The 20,426-nt window shown below is 32.6% G+C and overlaps 1 protein-coding gene across 2 annotated transcripts; it reads right to left on the bottom strand.

The window, feature by feature from the left end:
• Nucleotides 1-774: 774 nt before the first annotated feature.
• LOC132733180 (alpha-tocopherol transfer protein-like) lies at nucleotides 775-14,663 on the bottom strand. 2 transcript variants are annotated; one of them, XM_060719778.1, is made up of 8 exons: nucleotides 14,517-14,663; nucleotides 13,896-14,039; nucleotides 4,475-4,714; nucleotides 3,817-3,893; nucleotides 3,066-3,182; nucleotides 2,463-2,573; nucleotides 2,098-2,199; nucleotides 775-1,788 (listed from the first exon to the last, which is right to left on the bottom strand). In XM_060719778.1, the coding sequence occupies exons 2-8, from the start codon at nucleotides 14,032-14,034 to the stop codon at nucleotides 1,672-1,674; spliced, it is 903 nt and encodes a 300-aa protein (XP_060575761.1). In that variant the 5' UTR covers nucleotides 14,035-14,039; nucleotides 14,517-14,663; the 3' UTR covers nucleotides 775-1,671. The 2 variants fall into 2 exon arrangements, with proteins under 2 accessions (XP_060575761.1, XP_060575762.1); XM_060719779.1 differs by lacking the exon at nucleotides 4,475-4,714.
• Between the last annotated feature and the right edge of the window lie 5,763 nt (nucleotides 14,664-20,426).

Raw genomic sequence — 20,426 nt, 5'->3', positions numbered from 1 at the left:
CGCATAAATAAAAGAAGACCTATTTTCGTGACTCATACTGCATATTCGTTGCCCATATCATTTTTGTTCCTCTTTTACATAGAACTATCTGCTGGCGACATGACTACCTATTTCAGGACAGAACTGCCTCTGAGTTTATGATAGATTGAAAAAACTATTTTAAGGATTTATTGTCGTGTAACATAATGAATCGTACTTTTATTCGACTAGACTATGCTTTGCTAAATTATGCTGTCCATGCGTTTTCTAGTTGATAGTTTCAGATAACCGATCTTTGGAAATAATCTCCTACATTTTACATATGAAGTGACAAACACTTAAATACAGTCATCAGCAGACTGGCAGGCACTAGATCTTTTCTTTAATAAAAACACGAGAGATCTCAGTCATTTCGGATAATCCATAAACTTTGAGTTTGCTAGCTTATACGTTTTAATAAGCCTTAAACAAACAGCACCATCCCGACATTTTCCGAATCATAATTGTACATATACATATAGTCGTACTTGACGCCAAACTAACTAAAATATAACATCAAAATAATAGATACATGGAGAAGTACAACACGTCAACATGTTATTTATTTTGTTTAAAACATAACATATCAATAATTTTTTAAAGATGTTATCCTAATCTCGGCAAATGCATGTTTTCCAAGCTAAACCAATGCTTCAAACAATATTTTACCTTAATATTGTTGCGTTCTATGGTATTCTATGTTCTTTAGATCTTTTCTATGGTATTTTAAGTAAACTAAAGAAAAACAATAACATATTAATTTTCATGTTTTATATTAACTAAATTTATTTAGGTTATCCCTTAACAATCATCTCTGAACATCTGTAACATTTGAGAACACGAAAAATTATCGCGATTTTCAATTAACGATCATGCTTGTATTTACAAAAAGGATCGCTTTAATTGAAATCGAGGCTGACGCTTGTGTAATGTTTATACAAATTTATTTTAGCTCGATTGTGTTGGAAGCTATATTTAGCTTATTGAAACATTCTCGAATCCGAATATGAATATATAAATGATGAATAAATTTTAGAACTGGAAAGTTTAAATGTAAAATTACCTTAACTCCCTTTTAACATAATTCACCTTGTAAAATATGAATCTTATGTAAGAATATAATAAGTTTAAGATGTTAGCTAAAGTTTTCTTAAATATATAGTCTGTCTTATAAAAGAGACATATTTTACTTTTGAATATAATATGTTCAAAACGTAAATTCGCTTAGTTTAATTCGTGAAGTTGAAATCGTGAATTCAAGAGGTTGAAATCATAAATTCATCAAGTTGAAATCGTGAATTCACGAAGATAAATCGAGAGTTCATGAAGTTGAAATGTCCCTACCGGTCTTTTTGTTCAAAGCTTCACCATGCACGACCATTCACAATAAATAAGTCAACTTCATTAAATTATTCGATTTTCGAAATTGAAAACGTTTCTTTCTTATCCCGGATAAGCTTGAAAAAACCCATTTTTTTCAGAGTCTATTAAGTAGAAAAAAACTTGCTTAACTACATGATATTTAACGAAGATACACAATACCTATGACAAAAATACGCACTAAGGATAACGTAAATCAAATGTTCTTTGAAGAAATGTTCTTTATAATAGTTAATTGAATTTTAAGGTATAGTTCATAAGCTAAGTGACGATCTAAGAATCTATTTTCCTGTATGTTCCTGTGGCATCTTTTGCAGGAACCTTAACAAGGCTATTTCGTGCTTCAGCATCAAACTCTGCGTCACAAGCCAAAAGAGTCTTCATCCATCGCTGTAAAGAAATTGACCAGTAATTTCGTTATATCAAGAGCTGAATATCAACACATGATTTAATATAAAGGAGATTAAAGACAATCGTACGTAAAATAAAAGAAAGATTTCATAATTACAAAACTTAATATCAAAAATAATTTTAACTAAGAGGCTATTAGTTCATCAAAATTGTCAAATAATGAATAAAACACCAAATCAACACCAACAGTAGCATTTTAAACACTATACGAAATATGTATCATAATACTTAGTATTTTTATAAGTACAATACTATTATCATATAATTTACAGTCACCGTGGTAAATACCTCATTGGAGTACTTTTGGCCTTTCCCTCCGTATTCCTCTGGTAAAAGTTCTACATCAAAATATTCAGCTAATTCTTCCAGGTTGTGTCCATGTACCTTTATCTAAAATTAAAAAGATGTATCTCTAATATATATGAAATATTATTATAATGATATCCTTATCAGTTTTTTTACTACTTGAAAAATAAAACCACCAACAACAACAATAGAATATATATTTTCTTAAACGCGTTTTTTTTATTTATAAATTTATTTATATGTGTTTTAAGAAACAATATTGTTAAATGTATAAAAATCTGCTGATTTATTCAAGGGTAGTTTTTAAGAATGTCATCTAAATTTAAAAGACAAACTACATCACTAACCTTATCAATCGTTTCTTTGCTCATAAACTGTTTGAGAATAGCAAATAAATAATCAAAAACTGCAGGCTCGTTAACGAAGTGCATAGCTTTCAATCTCATTGGAAAACTCTCCTGAAAATAGTCAATTAAATATTTACTGTACATATTCTAATATAAAGATAAAATCTGATGTTCTCGAAAGAAAAAAACAACTTGTCATCGTCTGGCTTAAAAGTTTGCGTTCTGAGTTATTCCAATACTGTTCTAGTGATAGGTCATCAAGAAATATCTCTTTTAATAATGAAAAAATACTCATTTTAAATCAGTGTCGTGATTGGACATATTTGGCTATCAAAATAATGCTAAAAATGAGAAATTCATCAATAGTAATACTTTGTGGCTCGAGTGTTGCATTGTAAACTTCGGCGCGGTATGGCCAGTAATTTGTAAATGTACTGTTAACCCAAAACAAACAAAGTAGTTGCATTGTTAAGATTATGTCACATATCCTAGTTTTTAACTCATATAACGTTTCCTGACTTTTAACGTAACAGAAATATTGTAAAAACAAATTAGATTCTTGGTTAATGTTCGTTCATGACATGTGAAATATTCCATACATACTTGTAATAAAGCCGTGATACGTTTTGCAAAGAATGGAGAAAGATGAGTCATCTGACCAAATCCTACACCATTCATGTCAAACAGCGCGACAACACCTTTTATCTGCGTCTCTTCTTCCTAAAGGTAAAAATTATTCTCATTATTATAAAGGATAAAATAAAATGTTAGTATATGGAAATCAAACACAAACAAACAAGTACACAAACAATAGCATTTTATGCGAACTATTTAATATTCTATTAATTACATTTTTCGAAATAAAGCAGATCGCCTGCATTTCTGTTTATGCAACATCCTGGATGCTTTGTATCAAAAATAATAAAAAAAAAGATATTTCTTATCTTGCTTCTTCTAATGGTGTATCAAAACTTTTCATATCTGGCTCTTTCTATAAACGTATTGAAACATTTCTTTATAATATGTGATTATTTCTATACAGTAGATGTATTAAAACATTTTTATCTGGTTATTTCTATAAATGTATAAAAAACATTTCTTTATAATATGTGATTTTTTCTATACAGTACATTTTGTGGATGTATTAAAACTTTTTTATCTGGTTCTTTCTATAAATGTATTAGAACATTTCTTTAAAATAATTATGTGAGTCTTTCTATACAGAAAATGTATTAAAACGTTTCTTATCTGGTTATTTCTATAGGTATACAATAGTTTTTCTTATCTGATTCTTTCAATCGTTGTATTATAACTTTTCTTATCTTATTAATTCTTTTAGTGTATTATTTCTAACCTCAACGAACTTGAAGAGTGTCATGAAGTTAGTTTTGAAAATGTCTGTAATTGAAAATTTACTGGTATCCCATTTCCCTGAAATAAATAATATCGATCAAAGCAATTAAAATAAACCGCTTATCATGAGATATACATATTTATCATATAATCATTTATATAGAAAAAACACTTACTCGATAGCTACAAACAAGAATGGTGTTTCTACTGGAATACTCGTTTATATATACTATAAAGCGCAAATATGAGGCATTTGTGGTCTTCTAAACGTGTTTCTAAGCAACCTGACATAACTTCACCAAACATATTGATACATATGTGTTAATAAGGTTAATGTCAATGATAGTTTCGTGTACATGTTCAAGTAAGTTTAATAACAAATGACATCTTTTATCAAACAACGATATTAGTAAAGAATCTGAAAATGTCTTTGAGTTGAGCGCAAGTTACATTCACTTATAACTTATAGTCATATACCGAAGGACACTCATTACGACAAGATTAACGCGAAACACAATTCCATCATTGCAAACCTGTTTCCTCATTCATCACTTTTCATCCATTAGATCAACTGCTTAACTTTCTAGGCGATAAAATACAAGCAAAGACAACAAAAACTGAACGTAATGAAGGTATTCATTTTAGTAAATTTGTCTGACCTGGTCTTATAACTATTACTCTTCTGCCAAGTTTATCACGATGATAATATTCTCCCGTTACACCTGCTTCAAGCACGTGCTTAATGGAACTAGGTCGCATATTGCTGAACAGTTGTTTGTTTCTCTCGTCTGCTTTCATCTCGAAATATTTATGAATAAGAGTAAATGCATTCTCGTGGTCAAAGCAGGAGGCTCTTAAAAAGCGTAAGAGATACGCATCATCTGTTTGGATTTTCAACTCTGAAAGAATGACACGGTCCTAAAATATTATTTTATACATTTTGTTTACATCTTATTTCTACTTCATGGAATTTGAACCAAATAAACATGATATTTTAAATTAAAAAATAGTTGTAGTGACTAAATGTAAATACTTGCCATGATTTCTATGAAAGAACCATGTTAAAATTAAGGCATTTTTGTCCAAAGAGGGAATAATTATCAAAAATGTATTTGTATCATATCCATAAAAAATGGAGTTCAATGGTATACCTATAAATGCACAGTGCTTTCACTGGAATGAATGTATTACTTACCTGCACTCCTGTCACCGCACTGTTTGTCGAGAAGACAGTGGGATATGTTTGTAGGTTGTCTATAGTTCTTCTTAGGTTAACTTATTGTGGCGACAGGGAAAAGGATAATTAATTACATAACGTATTACTTTCATTCAACAAATTAATTGCAAGGGAGATAAGTCCAGACATAATGTTATACATGCATCACAGAGTTATGCTGCTTTTTAAGTTACTTGCCGTTTCTGAAGTATCAAAGTGGCATCAAAAGATAACATTACACCATAGGTTAATATATGTTTATGAGACTAGTTGATTTATAAATGACTTCCTTCCAGAAATACCAGCTTTGTCACCTTCACCCTTCTTTATTTCTAAACCGTTTGTAAATTTTGAAGTTTAATTTGGACTTAAAGCGATGGTATTTATATCAGAAAACCATTACAAAAACGCTAACATAATAAAAAGCCACAATACATCCTTCAGTCGTAACTTTTACAAGAACTAAAGGAAAACATCGTTTTATTTTTAGAAAATTTAGTCTTATAAGAATTACCGACAAAAATCATTTGATACGAATGAATATTTGAATAAAAAGTTTTTGTTTTTCTACAAATCTTATGTTGGTATGTTGGTAAAGAGCATTTAATTTTACCGAGCCTGCAACATTTTCAATATTGCCATTTTAGACTTTCTTTAATGATTTTATTCTCTATTTTGTCGCCACATCGGCGTTGTTTGTGCAGTGTGGAGGCTGAAAAAAGTAGCCCCGTACATGCAATCAGAGATGTTATATTTCCAATCTTTAAAGATCGTTCGGCACGACATTATTGTTGTGTTTGTGGTACTTTAAGTTTTTACTTTCCGGCATTTTTTTAGAGTTAAATGGTTTCATTATTCCTACTTAAATAATGTTGAAACAACCCTAGGATGTGTGGCCTGCTTTTTAAATTTGTCTTTTGACGTTCAATCTGTGATATGTATGCTTCATAACCTCTGGTCCCCTTTCAAAATTCCATATTATTTAGTTCCGCCTATTGTTTTCTTGTTTAGGTACTTGGGGACCATACACCGCTTTTTATGGAATGACACGAAAGTGTCACATTGAAGGTGACATGGTAACCGCCGTATGAACACATCTGCGGATGTTACTTAATTCAAAATTTTGCCATTTTCATGTTTAATTGTTGAATTCTGCTAAAGCCTGTGCTTTGGGCGCGGACGGTAGTTTGCACTTTACTGTACCGTCCATGAACCGGCTCAATCAAACCGAGCCTGTTTTGGACGTTTTGGACTAATTTAGGAATTCTTATTTTCTTTATTTAGGTATGATATAGTGTATAGTATAATTATTTCATATAATTTACAAAATTCTATGTGTCTTTCAGCGGTATGCCCTTGTCCAAAAACGTGCTTTGATATTAAAATCACCGTTTTATAAATGTGCACCCTAACTAACTGCTCAAGTGTTTAGATAAGCATGTTATGAGATAACAAAGGGTTTGTGCAATTCTGTTCAGAAAGTCTCGAGAAACAAAATATGAAAGCATTATTTGCAGATAATCATAATGTTTTGCATTGTTAACTTAAAGGGACTTCACAGAGATAGTTTGAGTATGATAAAAAGGGCTGGACATAATTGTTGTCCAGGTGCATGTGCCATCTGATATAGGTTTGTAACAAATGAAATTATTTTCCAGAATAAACATCTCTTAAAACAAACCGTGTTATGAATCCCACAAAATACGATTTTCAATTTCAATATGTTTTATCGATTTCATATCATTCCGTTTTAAGTGTAAGAAATCTAATTTAAATTAAAAATTTAATGATTTTGTAGAGCAATGGCAAAAAGCCTATGACGAACTACAGTTGGAAAAATAATCATTGTATAATTTGAAATTGAAATCATAATCAAAATTAGGATTAAGTAATAAAAAAATACAAACAATACACGGATTATCCTGTCGGCGTCTTCGAATTTTATTTCTTAAATACTGCTTGATTCTAAACCCCGGCCTTAATAATATTATATAAGCATAGACGAATACTGTCACGTGTTTATGTAATTTATAAAACCGAAAGCCTTTAGTAATATCTTAAGTACGAGGATATCAGGTTGCCGAATGTTTTACTACTTTTTCTCGTTTGTAACATATGCAAAAATCAAAAAAAAACAAAAAAAACTTTCCTTGTCGTCACAAATGAAACCCTAGAATAAATGAGCCAATATAGGATCATCTGAAAGGGATTTTTCTATCATTATCTTCTTTTTAGGTAAACCACAGATACAAAATTTAGACAATCAACGAACATCAGAAAGACAAAGCTTTAACTTGAGTGCAGGTAACAAGAAATGGGTATCCAAACTATGATACAAGTCCTTATCATGATTATGTACGATAGCTTATCCAATGAATTAAAGCACAATTCAGTAAACCTAATTGGATAAACCTGTTTGTAAGTTTAAGGGTTTTAAAACTATATCCAATGAAATATTTTTCATACAATTTTTATTGTTGTTTCCATAATGATATGGAACATTTTGAAAGATATATCGCATGAAACATTTACAAGAATATAGGTTCGGTAATGCCTGTGTAATGTCAACGCACATTACAGGAATGTGTAGTTTTCACACATGGAACTCCTTACTCGGCATTTACAGATATTGTTTTAGGATAAGTGTTATGTGTGTTAAGGTTCGTTTACCCTCGTCACCCGAAAAAATTATCGTATTTTCGAGCAGAAAAATATCGTATTGGCGAGCAGAGGACTAGTAATTTTGTTGGCAGTAAAATATGACAAGATTTATTATCCTAACAAAGTGATATCATACATTTCCATTGAGCAGTATGTAAATTCAGTAAGAATTTAAACAAGAGGGCCATGATGGCCCTGGATCGCTCACCTGACACAACCGCATCCAAGCAATGTCTTAAACAAGCATCATGACCAAGTTTGATGCGACTGAGTCAAACATGTGACCTCTAGTGTGTTATAAAGATTTTTCCATATTTGGGCAATGTGACCTAATTTTTGACCGGACACGACCCATATTCAAACTTGACCTAGAACTCATCAAAACAACCTTCCTGACCAATTTTCAGGAAATTTTGATCAAAACTGCAGCCACTAGAGTGTTAAAAAGATTTTTCTATTTTTAGCTCCTGTGACCTAGTTTTTGACCGGACATGACCAATCTTAGCACTTGACCCAGAAAACATCAAAACAACATTCTTGACAAATTTCCAGAATATTTGAATCAAAACTGCAGCCACTAGAGTGTAAACAAGCTTTTTCTATTTTTAGCTCCTGTGACCTAGTTTTTGACCTGAGATTACCAATCTTCGAACTTGATCTAGACATCATCAAAACAATTTTCCTGACAAATATCCAGAATATTTGAATCAAAACTGCAGCTACTAGAGTGTTAACAAGCTTTTTCTATTTTTAGCTCCTGTGACCTAGTTTTTTGACTGGAGATAACCCATCTTTGAACTTGACCTAGAAATCATCAAAACAACCTTCCTGACAAATTTCAAAAATATTTGGATGAAAACTGCAGCCCCTAATGTGTTAACAAGCTTTTCTATTTTTAGCTCCTGTGACCTAGTTTTTGACCGGAGATGACCCATCTTCCAACTTGACTTAGATATCATCAAAACAACCTTCTTGACAAATTTCCAGAATATTTAGACGAAAACTGCAGCCATTAGAGTGTTAACAAGCTTTTTCTTTTTTTAGCTCCTGTGACCTAGTTTTCGACCAGACATGACCCATCTTCGAACTTGACCTAGAAATCATTAAAACAACCTTCCTGACAAATTTCCAGAATATTTTAATCAAAACTGCAGCCACTAGAGTGTTAACAAGCTTTTTCTATTTTTAGCTCCTGTGACCTAGTTTTTGACCGGAGATAACCCATCTTCAAACTTGACCTAAAAAACATCAAAACAACCTTCCTGACAAATTTCCAAAATATTTGGATGAAAACTGCAGCCCCTAGAGTGTTAACAAGCTTTTATTATTTTTAGCACCTGTGACCTAGTTTTGACCGGACATGACCCATCTTCGAACTTGATTTAGATCAAAACAACATTCTTGACAAATTTCCAGAATATTTAGATGAAAACAGCAGCCACTAGATTGTTACTAAGCTTTTTCTATTTTTAGCTCCTGTGACCTAGTTTTTGACCGGACATGACCCATTTTCCAATATGACCTAGATATCATCAAAACAACCTTCCTGACAAATTTTCAGAATATTTGGATGAAAACTGCAGCCACTAGAGTGTTACCAATGTTTTTCTATTTTTAGCTCCTGTGACCTTGTTTTTGACCGGAGATGACCCATCTTCAAACTTGACCTTTAGATCATCAAATTAATTTTCCTGACAAATTTTCAAAATATTTAGATGAAATCTGCAGCCACTAGAGTGTTAACAAGCTTTTTCTACTTTTAGCTCCTGTGACCTAGTTTTTTGACCGGACATGATCCATCTTCAAACTTGACCTAGATATCATCAAATCAACCTTCCTGACAAATTTCCAGAATATTTGGATGAAAACTGCAGTCTACAGAGTGTTAACAAGCTTTTTCTTTTTTTAGCTCCTGTGACCTAGTTTTTGACCTGAGATGACCCATCTTCGAACTTGACCTAGATATCATTAAAACAACCTTCCTGACAAATTTCCGAATATTTGGATGAAAACTGCAGCCTCTAGAGTGTTAACAAGGTTTTTCTATTTTTAGCTCCTGCGACCTAGTTTTTGACCCGAGATAACCCATCTTCGAACTCGATCTGTATTTCATTGAGACAAACGTTCTGACAAAGTTTGATGATGATCCAATCAAAACTGTGACTGCTAGACTGTTAACAACCCAATTGTTGACGACGCACGACGACGGACGCCGGACATAGCCCCATCACTATACCTCACCTTGACCACTTCGTGGTCAGGTGAGCTAAAAATGTTCTTTGTTCCTCAATGCCATTAAAGATCATTTATATTGTTACTGTGTGTATACCACACTTGCAAAAAATATATATGTATATAATTATGCAAATAAATTTTCAAACATCCAGGAATATGTAAAATGTGTACGGCAAATATGTGTGCACATTATATTTAATCAATACAAGCATTCATTTCTTATTGGAAATTTGACTAAGAATTTATAGAAAAAAATTGTGTTACAGGATCTTTAAAATATCACCGTGAAGCAACACGTCTTTCATGAATAAGAATACGTCAATAAAAACAATAAAATGGTTATGGAATTTATGAAATCTGGTCCTTTAAAAAGATAAAAATAAAAAAAGGCATTGACGGACATTAAAAGTCACTGACAACAACGGCTCGGAATGTATTATATGGCAAGCGGCCTTAACTGTTTCAATTTTTTTATTTTCTGATTGCAGATCAGGAAATACAATGCTGACACTGAATTTCACGACAAACCTAAAAACAATTAATTCTCAAAACAGACTAGAACTAGCGATGTAAAAGAAAGAAATATTTTTGTTTTGTTACAAGTATCCAACAAATTACAACGCATTCAATGTTTGAAAGTAGCGTTGGCTTATAGAATTGTCAAAAAATGCAAAATCACAAATTACGCGAATGAATATTATTTTAATCAATGAAAATGCTATTTTTAGCGATGTCAATTACCGAATACTTCAGAGCGTATTTCACAAATAAATCTGACTGTCGAGTAGTGGAATATATACATGTCGGGCTGTTTTGGCGAGAAGATTTGCGATAAATTATTTACATCATCGTTAAACAACCGGTTGATCGTAAACAAAATACCTCGAAATTAATAAGGATTACAAACCCGAAATGGAAATTCCAAATTTAGAATTATTTGATTTTATTCAGGCTTTCTTCGTATAACTTTTCCCTGGTGCAGGGGTCGCGCTCGTTTAGGGTGTGAGAGGTCTGGGGTTCCAAATCCCAGTCGAAGTCACTATTTTTTTCTAAGTGAAAACTGTGTTTTTTTTTTGTTTGTTTTTTTTTTAAAGGAAATAGCCACGATATGCAAGGATAAAGTGTGGCTGTCATTAAAAATGAACATAGATGATTTTTGATGCATTTTTACTCATGGAAAATTCCATATGTATCAAACCCAAACTGTTATAGTTAAAATCTAAACGCAGTCGCTGCATCTGGGTGCCCTTTAAGATAAATTATAGTATACAAAAACAAGCAAATTCGTTGAATTTATATCCCCCGCCGATTACTGGTTATTACTAACACAAGACACAAGGCTTTATTTGTATATTTATTATGACGTAAACAGTAATATTCTTTGTACATAATACATATTCAGGGCAATAACAGAGCCTTAATTAACTCGATGTTAAATAGTAATATCTGGACATGGCAATGCGATGTAAATTGCCTTTTTGTATCTATGGTTCCCATTAAGTTTTGTTGAAATCAATACAGCACTTACAAAGAAATAGCAATATTGCTCTAAATGCATACTACATAACTAATCAAGGGCCATAACTCTGTAATGAAGGGTCTGGTCTGAACAAGGCTGAACAACAAATTATGCACATCTCATCTTGGTATTAATGGCTCCCATAAAATTTTGGAATTCCAGCCAGTAGTTACAGATAAGTAGCGTTGAAACAATTATTGCTCTATATACATACTGCATAACTAATCAAGGTTAGTGTCTGACCAGAACAAGGCAATAATATGTGCATTGCCTCTTGGTATTGAATGTATCAAAAAGTTTGCCCTATATGCATACTGCATAACTAATCAAGGGCCATAACTCTGAGTTAAACTGTCTGACCGAAACAAGGCGTTGTTATGGGCATTTTCTCTTGGTATTGAAGGTTGCCATAAAGTTTCGTTTAATTCCAGCCAGTAGTTGCAGAGAAGAACGCGGAAATGATTATTGCTCTATATGCATACTGCATAACTAATCAAAGGCCATTACTCTGAGTTCAAGGGTCTTACCAGAACAAGCCGACGATATGCGCATTTCCTTTTGATATTGATGATTCCGATACAGTTTCGTTGAATTCCGGCTAGAAGTTGCAGAGAAGAAGCGCGGAAACGATTATTGCTCTATATGCATACTGCATAATTAATCAAGGGTCATAACTCTGCGTTGAAGTGTCTGACCGGAACAAGGCGACGTTATGCACCTCTCCTCTTGGACATCTCCTCTTGGTATTAATGTTTCCCATAAAGTTTCGTTGAATTCCTGCCAGTAGCTGCAGAGAAGTAGTGCGGAAACAAATATTGCTTATATGCATACGGCATAACTAATCAAGGCCATAACTGTGAGTTTAAGTGTCTGACCGGAACAAGCTGACGATATTCGCATCTCCTGTCGCTGTTGAGGGTTCCTATAAAGTTTCGTTGAATTCCAGCCAGAAGTTGCAGAGAAGTAGCACGGAAACGATTATTGCTCTTTATACATACTGCATAACTAACCAAGGGCCATAACTCTAAGGTATACTGTCTGACCGGAACAAGGCAACGATATGCGCATCTCCTCTTGGTATTGAGGGTTCCCATAAAGTTTCGTTGAATTGAATTCAAAACAAAAGTTGCAGAGAAGTAGCGCGGAAACGATTTTTCTTCTATATGCATAATGCATGACTAATCAAAGGCCATTACTCTGAGTTCAAGGGTCTTACCAGAACAAGCCGGCAATATGCGCATTTCCTTTTGATATTGATGATTCCCATAAAGTCCGGCTAGAAGTTGCAGAGAAGAAGCGCGGAAACGATTATTGCTCTATATGCATACTGCATAATTAATCAAGGGTCATAACTCTGAGTTGAAGTTTCTGACCGGAACAAGGCGACGTTATGCACATCTCCTCTTGGTATTGAGGGTTCCCATAATGTTTCGTTGAATTCCAGACAAAAGTTGCAGAGAAGTAGCGCGGAAACGATTTTTCCTCTATATGCATAATGCATAACTAATCAATGGCCATAACTAAAAGATCTGACTGAAACAAGCCGACGATATGCGCATCTCCTCTTGATATTGATGATTCCCATTAAGTTTCATTGAATTCCAGCCAGTAGTTGCAGAGAACTAGCAACGAAACGAAATTCGGACGGACGAATGGACGGACGGACAACTCCAAAACAATATCCCCCTCCCGATTCAATCGGCGGGGGATAATAAACTTATACAGGAAAATACATACGTATATACAGTCGATTAAGATTGCAAATATCAGAAAATACCACAGAGCTTGCAGTCCTTTGCTTCATAAAGAGAATAAATAAGCTTATAATTGGAGTGCCGATGACATTTCTTGACAGTAAAATTAAAAAGGGTATCACACATTCCCAGTAGCAAAAACAACATAGATGAATTCTCTGACATAGTTTAATTTTGTCTAGGGTTAACATTTGATACAACAAGGAAAGAACAAAAGAGAGGGAATGAACGTATTATTTTTTCTTTTATTTATGTAACAAAAATATGAACTCGGGTGTATTACCCTGGCTTGGCGACATCTCGTTATGTCTCTGCAAATAGAAAATCTTTGCAGAAACATCCTTCGATTCGCCTAAGCAAGTTTTATATCCTCGTAACAAACTCGTTTCATATACTAAAACTATTACTTAGATATCAATTAAGAGTCATTTCTATTTATTTTTATGCCGCTAAGCCGCACAATCTGTCTGGATTTCCAAATTATCTATTCCCTTACATTCGAATGCCCTGTTCTTAATTGAAAGGAGGAAAGCTGGAGAAACACTTTTCTCTCAATATATTTTATTATATTATATATCTTTGTTCTCTACAGTTACTAATTGTTTGGACTATATAATGCGTTAAATGTATTGAATGTCTTACATAATATAGTCAAGGGCATTTAAAAGTTAAACGATATCAATAAATAAACCAACCTGGGTGCAACTGAATTCTGTTTCTAAGTGTAAGTATGTCTTGTTGTCTTCTTTCAGGGTGTTCATTTACCTCGGCCCGTGCTAGTTCTACAAGTGCGTTATCTGTTGTTTTAACCCTTAACATTTCCTTGTAATCCATCTTAGCTTTATTATTGAAAATATTGAAACACAAATTGTATAATAATGTTCTGAATGGCGAAATAAAAAACCGAACAACAGTCAACAAACAAAAAGAATCAAGTAAACAAACAAACAGTATAAAAGCAAACACTCCACAAAAAAATAAATATGTAAATAAATGCATCAATAAAAATAAAACTAATAATTTAGTATCATAATTATTAATTGAAATATTGATATATTCTAACTAAAACAGCTTTATTTCCGTAAAATCAAATTGATAACAAAATGAAAGATGAAAACATATTTCTAATATTTGATTATCTCTGAAATGTTAACAGCAACGAATTGAGAAAAATTAGTTTAAAACACAGAAAAGTGACATTACGTTTGAAAATTTAAAATATATAATAAAAATATTTTGAAACACATATTTTGTTTTGCTGATCAGAAATTATGTAAATACTAATATGACATCAAACATTATAAAATATAACTTACCATACGTGCAATTTTCCAGATAAGAGTTTCCGTTTGTCCTTTAAAACTAGGAAGAGAAATTTGTCAGTGTAGTTAAGTGAACTTAATGTCTCATTTATCGAAGCATGTCCTTGCGTTACATCATGATTGTATCATAAATTAGATTAAATTTTTTTAGTGACTTTAACAATCAATAAAAAATTCGTTTGATTTTGATATAAAATGTCGAGTTGCACCAGTAAATTTATTATTCAGTAATACATGTATGATATATTTTCGTGCAAATTATGATCAATAAAGGTAGTTAAACATAACAAAATATAATATTATTTATTAAGAGATGATTTCAAAACATATTGAGAGATATAATTTTATTTTTGAATCTTAACATTATAGTTAATAATATATATTTATAGAATAATAGAAAATAATTTTGGTAGTTAAGGATGGGATTTGCACATGCAATAAAACAGGTCTCCAAAGAGTTTTTAACTATTTTGTGTATTATGTTTCTTAAAATAACACTGGTATTAGGTGAATTTTAGGAAATCTGTCGCTTTTCATCACAAAAGGTCTGTACAACAAGAATTACACAAAAAAACATGTCCTTTCTTGTAAATCTAGTATACAGCTTCGAACTCAAGAAATAGTTGCATATACACAAAAGATTTGCTTGTGATATACTTTGTATTTGTAAATCCTACCATCTACTGAGGTTTTTACGGTCCAATATATTTTGTTCCAAGGACGGGAAGTTAAATATATCATATCTTTTGAACCCATTTCGTTATCAGGAAGTTTTGAGTGCAATGCTTTTTTTTTTATTAAATTTGTAAATTCGCTTTGACAATGTTAACCGTAGGCGTTTATTAAAAAGCATTCAGTTGATTTGTAAACATGTTTATTGACAAAGAAGTATTTGGTCTGTATAAAACCCCACATTCAACGGCACCCGGAAGACATGGTGAATAAAACCTTTATTATATCAACTTATAAAACATGCCTTATTCAAAACTGTATTCATTGCAGGGATAATATCAATATTACAGAATATCAGTAAATATAAAAATCTTAATTCAAAGAAAGTAAACATTGACACTTTTAAAGTCATGAAACAATAATAAGATTACGTTGCTAAAATTGAAGGACGCTGTACATGTATAAAGAAGTTATTACTTATCACACCTGCATTATAAGTGTAGAATTTCTTTTTAATTTTCACATAGGTTTAATTACGATGGCCTAACAGTATCAAATTAAATAAGAAAAACCATTTGGAAAGGCATAATAAAGCGAATCAAAATGCGTAACTGCGCGAAATAAAAGGTATAATGGCAATAATTAAGGCGTAGTAACGTAAAATGAATGGTGTAAAACGCAGATAAATGGCCTAATTACTCGAATCAAAAGGCGCATTTGCAAAAAAAAAAAAACACAAAGTACGCAAAAACATAAAAATGCGATATGACGCGAATAACGCAAAAAACGCGGGGAAAAGAGTTAAATGCGGATCAAAGGGCGTTTCACCGCAAAACAGAAGACTTTATAACACGAACTAAAAGTCGTGATAACGCAAAACAAAAGGCGTTATTATGCCAATTTAAAACCATATTTGTGTTCATCAAATTTCCTGATAAAGTAAGAACGATAGAAAAATATTGATCTGAATAAATAGCTCAAGATATATGTGCGTCATATTTCAATTGTCTTCGTCTTTTTGTTTCGCGTTACTACGCCTTTATTTGCGTTACAACGCCTTTTGATTCGCGTAATAACGCATTTCTATTCACGTTATAACGCGTTTTGTTTCACGTTTTAACGCCTTTATTTGAGTTATAACGACTTTACATTTTTTTTATTTGATTTTATTCCACACTATAAGGTGTTCCTATTGATTTTCTGGAATCAGAATTATTACAATGACATCTTAATTTTGTGACGAACATGAGAATATGTCAATTACAGCCTTTATTTCATTTTAAACACAAATTTTTACAAAATAAAAGTTTTGCAAACGCTTGTTTTGAGTTTCACAAAACATCTATTGATTTAAATTGAAGTAAAATTATTCAAAATCAGAAACTAGAAATGTGCCCAAAGGTCCACACCCCAATGTTTTGTCAATCATCTAACTCTAACTCAAATTTGTTTTGGCTGCACGTGACACAAGTTGAAAACCGACAATCTTTTACTTAGTCAATGACATAGATTCTACAATTACTAAAAAATCCACAAGCAAACTCAAAGGTACATAACTACACATGCTGATAAACATTCTTGTATACTTTCACGACTACAGGTCAAATAATTTATGAGATATGCATGGAGAAATCTATAATTTATACTTAATCAAATACAGTTACTCTAACTAAATTGAAAAATATCTGGATGCAAATCTCCAGGTACACAGCTTCTCAGTGTTGTTGATGATCGGTTGATTCTAACTCAAGCATTTAAGGTACATTTAACATCTGGAATGGATTTTGCGAAGTCAAGTTTCACGAGTGTAGTAAGTCAAATACATCTTACGACACAACTTAAAATTGCAAATGTTTACTAATTCAAGGGCAATAACTCTATAAATACTGACTAAATCCACAACCGTAAACACTGGTACAAAACTACACATGCTGACCAACATACCTCCAAAGTTTCCTGACTCAAGGTCAAATACTTTTTGGGCTAAATGCAACACATATTGAAAATTGAAATTTTGTACTTAGTCAATGACAAAGCAGAATTAATTCACAACTAAAACACAGGTGCTCAACATCAAATGCTTGTCAACATTCCTGTAAAATATCATCACAATAAGTCATACAATTTTTGAGCTATGACACGAGATGAAAATTGAAAATTTTTACTAAGTCAAGCGTAATTATTCTACAAATACTGAAAAAATCTACAAGCATATCACAAGGCGCACAACTTTTGTCGTATTGGGCTTTGTTTAGGGACTCTGTTTTTCTCTATGTTTACATGCTGACCAACATTCCTCTTAAGTGTCATGACCAAAGTCAAATACCTTTTTAGCTAAGCACGACACAAATTTAAAATTGCAAATTTTACTAATTCAAGAGCCATAACTCTGACAAAACAAAAATTTACAAGCAAAACATAGGGTGTATATATCCTGAGCAACATTTCTGAACAATTGAATGACCCTAGGTCAAATACTTCTTGAGCTACGTGCAACACAAGTTGAAAATTGCAAAATTTACTAAATCAAGTGAAATAACTCTACGGATACTGAATAAATCCGCTCGAAAACACCCACGTGCACAACGACACATGTTGATCACCATTCCTGTAAAGTTTCATCACTATAGGTCAAATACTTTTTAGGTTACGCTAGACACAAATTGAAAATTGAAAATTTTACTAAGTGAAGGACCATAACTCTGATACAACAGAATAAATCTGCAAGCGAAACATCAGGTGTACATTTTCACATGCTAAAGAACATTCCTGAAAAGATTCATGACCCTAGGTACTACTTGAGTGCAACACAAGTTGAAAATTGCAAAGGTTTACTTATCTAAGTGCAAATCTCTATAAATACTTAATAATTCCACAACAGAAACCCCTGGTGCACAACTTCACATGCTGACCAGCATTTCTATTAAGTTTCATGACTCTAGATCAAATACTCTTTGAGCTACGTGCAGCACAAAAAGATTTTTTTTTATTTTTAACAAAGTCAAGGGCAATAACTCTGACAAAGCAGAATAAATTCACAAGGTACACAACGTTACATGCTGATTAACATTCCTGTGAAGTTTCATGACTTTAGTGAAACATTTTTGAGCTACGCGCGACACAATGTGAAAATTGTAAATTTTTATTTAGTCAAGGACAATTACTCTACAAAATTACTTAATAAATTCAAAAACAAACACCAGGTGCACAATTACACATGCTGATCAACATTCCTCTTCATGACTCTAAGTCAGACACTTTTTGAGACACGCAGGACACAAATTGAAAATTGCAAATTTTTACTAAGTCAAGGGCCATAACATTGACGAAACAGAATAAATCAATAAGTAAAAGATCAGGTGTACAACTTCACATGCTGAGCAACATGCCTGTTAACATTCATGACTCTAGGTCAAAAACATTTCGAGCTACATGACACACAAGTTCAACATTGCAAATTTTACTAAGTCAGAAGCCAGTAACTCTACAAAAACCGAATAAATCCACATGCAGACACCCAGGTGCACAAGTACACATCAACAAGTCCACAAGTCCACATACAGCCCTGCTTGGACGGACGAAAGGACGGACGGACACGGGTAAATCTAAATGCCCCCCCCCTTATAAGTGGGGGCACAAAACAACTGTAATCTATTTCGTAGACCTATGGAATATTAAAAAAATAAAGCAACACACTTTAAGGATCGCTCGATTATATTAAGTTTCAAACTGATTTTTGTAGTTTCCATTTGTTTCTCTTAGTGTGTGATGTACTTTATATGTTAAGTTTTATATATGATAAAAGCATATTGACAAGATAGAATAATTGGAAAGCAGATTTATAGCTTTAAAAACATTCTATCTTTTAAAGATCGTTTTATAAGCCATATGCATTCATTACAGTAATAATTATTCATTATTTGTTGATTTTAGTCAAGGCAGTTTTACAAAATTGATGTATCTACGACTCATGAACCATAAAACATCAAATAATAAAGATTAGAATTCTATTCAAATGACAGTCAATTTATGACATATTTCTCATTTACTGCACAATACCTCTTGTCGAGACAGGCGAAGATTTATTGATTTCCAGTGTAAATAACAAACATTTATACTGTTGTAAACTATACAAATAGTCATGCACCGAAAATTTATAAGCGTGCAATTGCAAAAAGAAGGACTTTGCAATAAAACCTACCTAAAAAGAAATTCTACATATGGCCGTTTTGCTTCTTTATTTTTTGGCTTTTGACAGAGGTTTGTAAGTATAAATATGCCCTGATGATAGTTTATCATGAAGATATATATTTTGTAAATTGATATGAGCCGTGTCACGACAAAACCAACATAATGCGTTTGCGACCAGCATGGATCCGTACCAGCCTGCGCATCCACGCAGTCTGATCAGGATCCATGCTGTTCGCTTACCAACTCTATTTTAAGTAGAGAAACTGATAGCGAACAGCATGGAGCCTGATCAGACTGCGCGGATGCGCAGGCTGGTCTGGATCCATGCTGGCCGCAAACCCACTATCTTGGTTTTGTCATGACACGGCTCATATTTATCCTAGTTTTACATTCTTTCAACCAGACGTTGTAAACAAAATTATGCGTTAATAACTCGCGGAGATTAATTATCTTGCCCATGTTACCAGCATTTACAAAGGCTTGTTATCTAATCCGTTGCAAGATTGAAGTATTTCAAGAATTTAGCTGTTCTTTATAAACGCAAGTCGAGGTCATAATAAGGGCAAAGGTTTATAGTAAAATTGAGTTGAAATCTTTTAAACAAAACTGATGGCCAGTCGTTAAGTCACTGGAGTCATGGGAAGGAGATATCTATTTGCCTTGCTGATATATTTAAGATACCTTGAAGTGTTTCTAGTTTTAAAATCTTAGAATGCAGCAGCTTCAAAGGGCTGACTTGATTGCCAGCATTTTACATACTTAAAACATTTTTTAATGATTAGATGAGAAGCTAAATTCGTATAAATGTAAAATACATATAATTTTAGATTATTTAATTACATTATTTTGTTGTCCTTTTTTTAAAGAACAAAAAGAACACTCCTAATATGATATATGTACATACAACAACACTTGGATATGGCAAAGAAAACATTAATAAGGATGTTTTGCAAATTCATCTGCATCACAGCTTACAATAAATCAAACAGACATGAGGCGAACGCTTTTAATGATTGCACGCTTCACAGAAAGCAGTTAGAC

The sequence above is a fragment of the Ruditapes philippinarum genome, unplaced genomic scaffold (genome assembly GCF_026571515.1).
Source record: "Ruditapes philippinarum isolate M1 unplaced genomic scaffold, ASM2657151v2 ctg5908_1_1_1_1, whole genome shotgun sequence".
Classification (NCBI taxonomy): domain Eukaryota; kingdom Metazoa; phylum Mollusca; class Bivalvia; order Venerida; family Veneridae; genus Ruditapes; species Ruditapes philippinarum.
This window is presented reverse-complemented; position numbering and strand designations above follow the sequence as displayed.